Below are 12,339 nucleotides of genomic sequence, written 5' to 3'. Positions count from 1 at the left end.
TTTAAGTTGCTTAAAAGGTGTAACAAAGAAGACTAAAATTTGGTAAATAATATTAAATTAGAACTAATAAAAAAATAAATAAACATGACGAACACACTTTAATTCTCAGCCCCAGAGTGAAGAGTCAGCACAAGGTTTAGAAAAATAAATATTAGAATGTATTTATTAGAAATATAAGAACTTTAACAGAAACTAGATGTCAAAGAGAGTGGGTATAGCCTAAAACAACAAACAGAAAGCAGCTAACCAAGTTTAGAGGACTAGCTTACCTTACGCAAAAATCAAAGATAAAAAAAATCACTTGAACTTTTCTGAGCTTCCTCTCTCAACCACAAGAGACACCGCACAACCACTAGAGAACAATATCACCACACAACCACTAGAGAACAATATCACCACACAACCACTAGAGAACAATATCACCACACAACCACTAGAGAACAATATCACCACACAACCACTAGAGAACAATATCACCACACAACCACTAGTGAACAATATCACCACACAACCACTAGAGAACAATATCACCACACAACCACTAGAGAACAATATCACCACACAACCACTAGAGAACAATATCACCACACAACCACTAGTGAACAATATCACCACACAACCACTAGTGAACAATATCACCACACAACCACTAGTGAACAATATCACCACACTACCACTAGTGAACAATACCACCACACAACCACTAGTGAACGACATCACCACACAACCACTCGTGATTGATATCACCACACAACCACTCGTGATTGATATCACCACACAACCACTAGTGAACGATATCACCACACTACCACTAGTGAACAATATCACCACACAACCACTAGTGAACAATATCACCACACTACCACTAGTGAACGATATCACCACACTACCACTAGTGAACAATATCACCACACAACCACTAGAGAACAATATCACCACACAACCACTAGAGAACAATATCACCACACAACCACTAGAGAACAATATCACCACACAACCACTAGAGAACAATATCACCACACAACCACTAGAGAACAATATCACCACACAACCACTAGTGAACAATATCACCACACAACCACTAGAGAACAATATCACCACACAACCACTAGTGAACAATATCACCACACAACCACTAGTGAACAATATCACCACACAACCACTAGTGAACAATATCACCACACAACCACTAGTGAACAATATCACCACACAACCACTAGTGAACAATATCACCACACTACCACTTGTGAACGATATCACCACATAAACACTAGTGAATGATATCACCACACAACCACAACTGAACAATATCATCATACAAACACTAGTGAACAATACCACCACACAACCACTAGTGAACGACATCACCACACAACCACTCGTGATTGATATCACCACACAACCACTAGTGAACGATATCACCACACTACCACTAGTGAACAATATCACCACACAACCACTAGTGAACAATATCACCACACTACCACTAGTGAACGATATCACCACACAAACACTAGTGAACAATATCACCATACAACCACTAGTGAACGATACCACCACACAACCACTAGTGAACGATATCACCACACAACCACTCGTGAACGATATCACCACACAACCACTAGTGAACAATATCACCACACAACCACTAGTGAACAATATCACCACACAACCACAACTGAACAATATCATCATACAAACACTAGTGAACGATACCACCACATAAACACTAGTGAACAATATCACCACACAACCACTAGTGAACGATTCCACCACATAAACACTAGTGAACAATATCACCACACAACCACTAGTGAACAATATCACCACACTACCACTAGTGAACAATATCACCACACAACCACTAGTGAACGATATCACCACACAACCACTAGTGAACAATATCACCACACAACCACTAGTGAACGATATCACCACACTACCACTAGTGAACAATATCACCACACAACCACAACTGAACAATATCATCATACAAACACTAGTGAACGATACCACCACATAAACACTAGTGAACAATATCACCACACAACCACTAGTGAACAATATCACCACACAACCACTAGTGAACAATATCACCACACAACCACTAGTGAACAATATCACCATACAACCACTAGTGAACGATATCACCACACAACCACTAGTGAACGATATCACCACACTACCACTAGTGAACAATATCGCAAAACTGACTGTTACACTTAAGAGCTGGGGAGAAGTGTTCCTCAGCTCACTAGCTTCAGAAGGCAGTATTTATGGCCAAACCACTCCCATTCAGGCAGGTTTATAATGATTAGCAGCTAGGAGCTAATTAACCTGAGAGCCAGGGAGAGAGAGAAAAGCAGGGTGGAGCACTACACAATATGGCAGGCCTACACATAAAATCATGTTTTGGTTGTAACACCCTCTTGTAACCAACAGGTGTCCTTGGTGTGCTGTTATTAGCGCATCTGACCAGTGAATTCAGCTCTTGTAATCTATTAAATCAAACAGGGTTTTTAGTGACCAGAGTCAGTGTAGTAACACTATTTTGCACCACTATTATTTTCCCCTGCATTTCCTTTGTAGGCGTCCCCATGAGAAACAATTGTCATCCGAATAGCATGTTAAATAGCATGTTTTGTGTACAGCAGCCACAAAACACACTGATGGCCTTAAAGGGACAGTTCACCACAAAAAAAAAACTAAAATGGACTCCCTCTCATGGGATTACATAAACATTCATACATTTCTTCTGTTGAACACAAAAGAAGATATTTTCAAGAATGTTGGAAACTGGTAACCGCTGACTTCCATAGTATTTTTTTATTGATATCAATGGCAATCAGTTTTCAAACATTCTTAAAAGTATTCGCTTTTGTGTTCAACAGAAAATAGGAATAAGTTTAAAACAATTAAATGAGAGAATTTACTTTTCTGTGTGTGAACTGTCACTTTAAATCACACTGAAAACGGCTTAACACAAGATGCTATAAAGCACAGGTGTCAAACTCAGCTCCTGGAGGGCCGCAACTCAGCACAGTTTTGCTTCAACCCTGATGAAACACACTGATCAAACACTGACTTGTTTGAAACCTGCAGGTAAGTGTGTTGCAGGGTTGCAACTAAACTGTGGAGTTTGACACTCCTGCCATAAAGGACACTTTGCTTATGCTTTTTTTTCAGATGAAAACTAAAACTGATTTGGTAATTTTATCTATTGTATTATCACTCAGTGAGACCTGCATACAAGTCTGAGTGAGTTTTTGGAGTCACTGTATTACAGAAACGGCCTTACACAACAGAAATGCAGCTACTCTTTTCCTCTGTCGTTTATATGTGTAACTGTGCAGTATTCATGACTCCAGATGCGTGTGTGTGTGTGTGTGTGTGTGTGTTTGTTCAGTGTTTCTCAGTGTTTATCCAGTTGTCCAGCTGTGATGAAGATTTCTTAATTATGAAAGTTTTGTCATGGGAATAAATCAAGAAGTAAAGATAACTGTAATTGTAAAGGTAATCAACTTATTTCCCACAATTCTGAGTTCTGAAGTAAATACTGTGAGGGTCAATATTTTTCCACGATGGCAAAAATGAAAAAGGGAAAAGTGAATTGTTCTCATAACACTGATGTTGTTTTGTCCTCACAATTAGAGTTTACTGTACATCTCACCATTTTAACTTGAGCACAGAATTCAGATTTTACATCTCGTAATTGTTTTTGTTCTCTCTTTTATGGAGTCAATCTAGAGCCATATATTCTTACAAAATTAGAGTTTTTCAAACAAAAAAGTATCGAGCAATAATTAATTAATAAATGCAAATCAGCAAAAATTACAAGGGGAAAATTAAGTTTAATTAACAGGGTTCTTACGGGCACTGGAAATCCTGGAAAATGCTTGGTTTTTAATATAGTGTTTTCAAGGTTAGAAAAGTGCTTGGATTTTGAACAAAGTGCTTGAACCTGCTTGAATTTGCAGGGCTTGAAATTGTGACTGTTTTGGTTGCATATGCACACAATTTTGTCTATGTGACCTCAAAATATATTTGGGAGCATTTGTGCGAGTGCATAAATTGTTGTCGTGCGACCAGTTTACAGTGCAAGATGTTCAGCGCATGCGCGCATTTATGGAGCTAATAATAAGCCAAAACAATCTGAATTTGAATTGTGTTAAATTGAATTATTTAACAATTGTAAGTTAATAATACTGATTATATCCTATTAGAAATGTTTTTAATTTGTATTTTTCAACTTGATTATTGAAAGTTTGAAATTTAAGACAACTTAATTTTTTAAGTCAGATTTTTATAGACATATTTTTAAACCTGAAACGCCAATCCAATGACTACAAAAAAAAAAATAGCAATGCACATGAAAAATCATGAACGACTGGTCATGAAAGTTTGGGACTACACCCAAACAAAATCTGACCGTAAGATCATTTCTTAAGATATCAACTTTAGGTAGAAAGAGACCAAACTTAAAAGCATACTTCATCGAATAACTAACTATCCCAATAAATCTGTGCTCTAAAGTGCTCAGCAGTTTTTCGTTTTTTAAAATAGCACAATGGATTTAAATGTGAAAAAGTACATACAGCATGTATAATCGTTATTAACCGTGGTTATTAGGTGCTGGAAAAGCATACAAATGCACCTTGAAAGCGCTTGAAAAGTGCTGTAATTTAAAGTTGGAAAAGGTGTAACAACCCTGAATTAAGCAGAGCAAAAAACTACATATATTTGCAAAACATTTTTATAGCATTACCTTTACAAAACCAGTCCAGTCAATTGCAGTGCTGATTTTGATTAGCTTTTTAGACTGTGAGTTTGAGGCTGTTTTCTCTTTGCATTTCACGTTTCTGCGTGTTTCACTTTGTTGCCCTGATTTGACAAGGGGGTGGAGTCAAGGGAACTTGGGCGTTTACGGCAGGCCTGGACCTGCTTCCATTTAAGCGACGTCATCACCTGGAGACACAGCATCACTGAGGTGGTCTTACAGACAAGTAGGTCCGAACCTGCCATAAACACCCAAGTTCCCTTGACTAATCTTGTCAAATCAGGGCCACAAAGTGAAACACGCAGAAACGTGAAAAGCAAAGAGAAAACAGCCTCGCAAACTCACAGTTGACTAAAAAGCAAATCAAAATGAGCACTGCAATTGACGCGACTGGTTTTGCAAAGGTAATGCTTTGAAAAATGTTTTGCAAATATGTATATAGTTTTTATTGCAAATATATATATAATATAGTATATATATAATATAGTTTTTTTTTGCACTGCTTGATTTTTATTTGCAATTCTTTTTTTTTTGTGCAAATTTCAGTTTTATTTCCCAAAATTTTACTTTCCCTTTGCAATTAATTTTTGTTTGCAAAATTAAGTTTTATTTCTTAAAAATTAATTTTCGCTTCGCAATTGTTGGTGATTTGCATTTATTTATTTATTTTTGCGCGATACTTTTTTTGTTTGCAAAACTTTCTTTTATTTTGCAAGTATATATGGGTCTAGATTGACTCCATACTCTTTTTTTTTATTTATACAAGTAAAACTGCAACTGCTTAATCTCACGTTTTTTTTTCCCCTCAGAACGGGGAGATCAAATCTAGCTTTGAACAGATTGTCTTTCTCTCTTTTTTATTCACAGAATATCATTAAATTCAACTTAGAATTGTGGGTTTATATAGTATATTAAAATTCTGTTTCTATATATATATATATATATATATATATATATATATATATATATATATATACACATACAGTTAGGTCCATAAATACTGGAACATCAACACAATTCTAACACTTTTGACTCAATACACCAACACAATGGATTTGAAATGAAATTTGAGGGGGTTTACATCCAAATCAGGTGAATGCTGTAGGAATTAGAACAGGTTGCCTATGTGCCTCCCACTTGTTAAGGGTCCAAAAGTAATGACAGGATAATAATCATAAATCAAACTTTCACTTTTTAATACTTGGTTGCAAATTTTTTGCAGTCAGTTACAGCCTGAAGAACGCATATAGGCATCAGCAGACGCTGGGTTTCAATCCTGGCGGTGCTCTGCCAGGCCTCTACAGCAACTGTCTTCAGTTCCTGCTTGTTCTTGGGGCATTTTCCCTTCGGTTTAGTCTTCAGCATGTGAAATGCATGCTCAATTGGATTCAGGTCAGGTGACTGACTTGGCCATTGCATAACATTCCAGTTCTTTCCCTTCAAAAACTCTTTGGTTGCTTTTGCAGTATGCACTAGGTCATTCTCCATCTGCACTGTGAAGCGCTATCCAATGAGTTCTGAACTATTTGGCTGAATATGGACAGATAATATTGCCTGAAACTTAGTTCCATTAACAGCCATACATGCCCACGCCATGTCACTACCACCACCATGCTTCACTGCTTAAGATCATGAGCAGATCCTTCCCTATTTCATACTCTTCTCATCAGTCTGGTACAAGTTGATCTTGGTCTCATCTGTCCACAGGATGTTGTTCCAACACTATAGCCGCTTTTCCACTATCGTGCTGAATCGTTCTTTAAACAGAACTGTTCCATTCCGTGCCAAACCGGGCCAGACAGCACGGATACGGTTTCATTTTCCACTGTCGTGCTGCGACAAAGCTCTTTAAAACATTACACAAAACGCATCAGTAGTTGCCTTGGTAACGCAATGTAAACGGCTCCCTTTGTTCAATTAAAGTTAAATAAGAGCCGAAACAAGTATTTTTTTTTCATAAAAGCAAAAGCAACCATGTGACTAAACACTGTTATGCCGCTCTATCAAATAGGGGTGCTAAATATCGGTACATGTGCACCCTTATTTATTTATATGTTGCGCAGCTTTGGCTAAATTTTATTTGAAGGGAAAATTACCAAAATGTAACGTGATGATTGAAAATAATTAGAGGGGAAATAAATATTTAAAATCTCTGAACATAACAGAAAAATAAAGAATGATAAGACAAAAATAATAGTGCATTTGCATATAGTGGCAGAAATATAATTTTGGACAGGCCTTGTCAAAGTTGAGCGGGCACTTTCACTAATAAAAACACAGCACATAAATTATTTCATTTTTAACAATCAATTAAATTACACTGCGTTTTTATATCAAAAGTTGATAATGATATAAAATATACTACATTATGATGTTAAAATGAAACCAATTAAGCGATGGCTGTTATTTGTTTTACTATTCAAACATTAAATAACGAATGCAGCAAGTGAAAAAAACGAATATGAAACAACACTTATATTGCAGGATTTAAAGCATATAAAGCACTATTATATTTAGCAAAATGCTGCTCTATTATCTTTTTATTTTGATAATTTTATTTTTATTATTATAATTATTTTGTGTTCATAATTAACTAACAAGCTGAAGGCGAATTATTGCTTGACGTTTTAGAAAATATTTGCGTAGCTATATTAAAGATCACCAAGAACAAAAACACAGAAACATGTTACATGCCTCATAAATGTCATATGTATAACTGAATCATATAATTGCCTATAGCTGAAATGATGAAAATTGCTCATTTTATTTTTATAAAACATTTGTCAAAACGTATTGATATTTTTTGAGTAAAAGCAATACTGACATTTAAGAATCCATATTTATTTAATTCATTCATTGTTTTGACTTGTTTATTAGTGCATATGCTATAATATAAATCATTCAACAGTAACGTTACCTTGGACAGTTACAGTGCCGCTCCGTAAAGCTTTCAAGCAAAGTCTTTTGGACAGCCGACATTACAACACGCCGTCCTTCAGGTGGTCTCGCCGGAATTAACAAGCTGTCCTGGCTTTGAATTAAAAAGTGCAATTATTTCCTCGTTGTTAAAAGAGTCTGCAAGTTCGTGTTCCATGGATTTAGTTATGTTGTTGTGGAATTTGGACATCGACGATGCTGAGCGTGACTTTATTCGCTTTATTCGATGCGCAGCAGGAAAAAAAAGTCAGCAGCGCAAATCGCTGGCATGTCTCTCCCGGATCAGAGCGAGTTTTGTGCTGTGAAATACAGCGCTGCGTGCAATAAACTCACATTCAGGCAGGCGAAGTAGGTCTGTATTCAAGTCAATAAAATAATAACTTTAATGAATAAAATATCTTCGTAAGAATGTGATGAGTTATTCACTTCTCTGCCAGAGACTGCTCTATGGTTTTAAAACCTTTTTCAAACTGTATCGTTTAGACCTGGATCATTATTTTATATTAAATGTACTGTAGTTTATTTGGGATGTCTGATGACTAGCGCGCTTCTGCTGAGCCAGCTGTGGTAGCTTAGCAACCGAGTCGCGACGTCAACACACAGAATCTGTCAGCACAGTTCAGCACGGTTGTCTAACCGTGCCGAGAATTCCGGGCCAAGAACGGTTTGTAATCGTGCCGCGCCGTTCCAGGCTCAGTGGAGAAACAACCGTAACCGTACCGAAGTGTTCTTAGAACGGTTTGGCACGATAGTGGAAAAGCAGCTTATGACGGCTTTTTCAGAACTCTAATCTGGCCTTCCTGTTTTTGAGGCCCACCAATGGTTTAGATCTTGTGGTAAACCCTCTGTATTCCCTCTGGTGTGGTCTTCTCTTGATTGTTGACTCTGGCACACGTACACCTGCCTCCTGGAGAGTGTTCTTGATCTGGCCAACTGCTGTGAAGGGTGTTTTCTGCACCAGGGAAAGAACTCTTTGGTCGTCCACCACAGTTGTTTCTGTGATCTTCCGGGTCTTTTGGTGTTGCTGGGCTCACTGATGCGCTCTTTCTTTTTAAGAATGCTCCAGACGGTTGTTTTGGCCACACTTGATGTTTTTGCTATCTCTCTGATGGGTTTGTTTTGTTTTTTTCAGCCTAATGATGGCTTGCTTGACTGATAGTGACAGCACTTTGGAGCTCATCTTGAGAGTTGACAGTCAGAGATTCCAAATGCAAATAGCACACTTGCTAAATGGAATGAGCTCTGGACCTTTTATTGTAATTGTAATTAGGATAATGAGGGAATAACACATCTGGCCGTGGAACAGCTGAGAAGCCAATTGTCCAGTTACTTTTGGACCCTTAACAAGTGGGAGGCACATATGCAAACTGTTGTAATTCCAACACTGATTTGGATGTAAAGACCCTCAAAGTAAAGATGACAGTCTGCAGGTAAAGCACATGCATACATACGTATGAAAAACACTTGTGAAAAAAAGTTGTGAGGTTTAAATAGAAATAAATTCCCAACTGGATATAAACTCTCAGAATTAATCACATGAAGCAGTTTTGACTTGAGGAGAAAGGCTGTGAATGTTTGAACAAGTTTTAGTCTTTAGATTGTCACTCTGGAGTGTTGCATTTGATTTAAGAATGCTTTTTTGCACAGAAAATGATCATAGGCTAGATGCATTTGGTTTTTTGCGCATTGCATTTCATGTTTGTTAGTGATTATCAGGAGCAGTTTGTTACCCAGCATTCCAGCTGCTTTAAATGCAGACCAATAAAACCAAGTTTTTCATTTAAATGCAGATGTCAAATTATTTTGAACCTTAATTTTGCACTGGATTTAGCTTCTGCTTGTATCAAATGTTCTTGTTGCGATTACTTGCTGAAGTTTTTCTTACATTATACTGTATTATCATGATATTGATCTAAAAAGATTACTTAATACCAAAAACAATTAGTGTGTTGGACACACTTTTTGCTTTCAGAACTGCCTTAATCCTTTGTGGCATAGATTCAACAAGCTACTGGAAATATTCCTCGAGATTTGCTCCATATTGACATGATAGCATCACACAGTTGCTGCAGATTTGAACCGCTGACTCAAGGCAGGATGATCCATGCTTTCATGTTGTTGATGACAAATTCTGACCCGAGCATCTGAATGTGTCAGCAGAAATGGAGACTCATCAGAGCAGCAACGTTTCTCCAATCTTCTATTGTCCAGTTTTGGTGAGTCTGTGTGAATTGTAGCCTCAGTTTCCTGTTCTTAGCTGACAGGAACGGCACCCGGTGTGCTCTTCTGCTGCTGTAGCCCATCCGCCTCAAGGTTGGAGGTGTTGTGTGTTCAGAGATGCTCTTCTGCAGAGCTCAGTTGTAACGAGTGCTTATTTGAGTTACTGTTGCCTTTCTATCAGCTGGAACCAGTCTGGCCATTCTCCTCTGACCTCTGGCCTCATCAACAAGGCATTTGCGGTCACAGAACTGCCGCTCACTGGATATTTCCTCTTTTTCAGATGGTTGTGCGTGAAAATCACAGTAGATCAGCAGCTTCTGAAATACTCAGAGCAGCCCGTCAAGCACCAGCAACCATGCCACGATCAAAGTCACTTAAATCACCTTTCTTCCCCATTCTGATGCTCACTTTAAACTGCAGCAGATCATCTTGACCATGTCTACATGCCTAAATGCACTGGGTTGCTGCCATGTGATTGGCTGATTAGAAATTAGAGATAATGAAGTTTGACAGGTGTACCTAATAAAGTGGCCAGTGAGCTGCAAAAGGATGATTAAATCTTTTAAATGTTAAATAAAATATTATTAAAAAAAAGAAACAAACGAAAAATATCAAGGAATCAAAAACAAACAAAAATATATATTAAAGTAAATAATAAATAAATGAAATGAAAAGAAAAAAATAAACAAAAAGAAAAAAACAAATAAAAATAAACGAAAATTAAAGAAAATAAATTAAATGAAACAAAAACATGTAAAAAACAAAAAGAAAAGAAAATACACGAGATGAAAATAAAATAGATGAAAACAAACACAACGAAAAGAAAACAAACAAAAAAAAAGAAACAAAACAAAAAGAAAATAACAGAAAAGGCTGATTGAATCCCAAGAGTCTGAAGTAAACTATGATATTTGAAGGACGTGAGATCTGTTCCTCTCAGACACCGAAATCCTGCCAGTTTGGTGTAATAATCTAATAATGATGTTTAAATGAGTGTGAGTGTGTGTGTTTTGGAGTCAACGACACTGCAGTCCTGAACCAGAAGCTCTCAGGATGACATTTATAAGGAAGTATTCTAGCAGCTGACTCCCGTCGCATTGGGGATTGCAGGAATGAATATGCAGTAAACAATGCTGAAATATGGCCCATTGCTGCCAAATGTGTTTGGACTGTGCAGCGAGTGGCTCCCCAGACACACACACACTCACACACACACACAGCACTGGGAAAAAAGACGGAGCAAATCTGGACAGTTTCAAGTCTATTTCAACACACACACGGCCAATTAGAGGAGGTCTGAGAATCTGCAGCAAAAATAAAGCCAGTTTGTGTGTGCATGTGTGTGTGCGTGTATTGAACTATTACATTCAACTATTATATATAACTTTACACTTGACTACAATTACTTAAAGATAATTGTTTGAGTGTTTCCCAGTACCGGGTTGCAGCTGGAAGGGCATCTGCTGTGTAAAACATGCTAAAATAGTCGGGGGTTCATTTCACTGTGCTGACCCCTGATGAATAAAGGGACTGAACTGAAGGAAAACAAGTGTGTGTGTGTGTGTGTGTGTATGTGGAGACTTCAGGGTGTTAAAGTGTGTGATGAATGCTGGACTTCACCACTAGAGGGCAGCATCAGGTTGTGTTTGGACATTAAATTTCTTATTTTCTTAATCAGTAAGAGATGAAAATACACATTCAGGAGATCAGTATAACAGGAAATACAAGTTACTCTGACTGCATTCGTACTGAGAGAAATATAAGAAAACACAAAGGAAGGGGGTAAGTCAATTTACAATAGTATAGAGGTGTGTGAAAGTAAATTAATTAGTTGAAAGCATTACAGGAGGGCTCTATCTAAACCTAATTAGAGTCAATTGATATATTAGTAATTTAAATAGTTCCAAAAATCAGACATGCTTATATTTTAATGCATATGGAAAGATTTGAGAATGTTAATTTGAGAATATTAAAAACAGAAATTTACCATAAAGTAATGGATATTAAAAACAGAAATTTACCTTAAAATAACGGACATTAAAAACAGAAATTTACCTTAAAATAACAGATATTAAATTACAGAAATTTACCCTAAAATAACGAATATTACATTACAGAAATTTACCTTAAAATAACGAATATTACATTACAGAAATTTACCTTAAAATAACGGAATTAAATTACAGAAATTTACCGTAAAATAATGGATATTTAATTACAGAAATTTACCTTAAAATAACAGAATTAAATTACAGAAATTTACAGTAAAATAACGAATATTAAATTACAGAAATTTACCGTAAATTACCAGATATTAAATTACAGACATTTACCGTAAAATAACGGATATTTAATTACAGAAATTTACCTTAAAATAACGAAAATTAAATTACAGAAATTTACCA

General features: G+C 36.6%; 2 protein-coding genes across 8 annotated transcripts in view; both read left to right on the top strand.

Moving 5' to 3' along the window:
- rhpn1 (rhophilin, Rho GTPase binding protein 1) overlaps positions 1 to 10,520 on the top strand; it is a 53,597-nt gene extending 43,077 nt beyond the window's left edge. The window contains exons 17-18 of one of the 7 annotated variants that reach the window (XR_015518933.1): positions 9,713 to 9,930; positions 10,215 to 10,519. Coding sequence is in view for 5 of the 7 variants with exons in the window: in XM_087298767.1 (XP_087154893.1) it covers positions 9,875 to 9,930; positions 10,116 to 10,367 (308 nt within the window). In the remaining 2 variants the exon portion in view is untranslated. Of the gene's footprint in view, positions 1 to 3,236; positions 3,500 to 9,686; positions 9,931 to 10,115 lie in introns of those variants that run through there. The other 6 variants (XR_015518934.1, XM_087298768.1, XM_087298767.1 and 3 more) reach the window with 6 other exon arrangements.
- On the top strand, positions 197 to 3,499 carry LOC141379494 (uncharacterized). Its single transcript, XM_087297914.1, has 3 exons — positions 197 to 208; positions 257 to 2,083; positions 2,166 to 3,499. The coding sequence occupies exons 1-2, from the start codon at positions 197 to 199 to the stop codon at positions 1,265 to 1,267; spliced, it is 1,023 nt and encodes a 340-aa protein (XP_087154040.1). The 3' UTR covers positions 1,268 to 2,083; positions 2,166 to 3,499.
- Positions 10,521 to 12,339: the final 1,819 nt, after the last annotated feature.

Source organism: Danio rerio, chromosome 20, assembly GCF_052040795.2.
Source record: "Danio rerio strain M-AB ecotype USA chromosome 20, GRCz13ab, whole genome shotgun sequence".
In the NCBI taxonomy this organism is placed as follows: domain Eukaryota; kingdom Metazoa; phylum Chordata; class Actinopteri; order Cypriniformes; family Danionidae; genus Danio; species Danio rerio.
The sequence above is the reverse complement of the archived record's forward strand: the minus strand, read 5'-3'. Positions and strand labels throughout refer to the sequence as shown.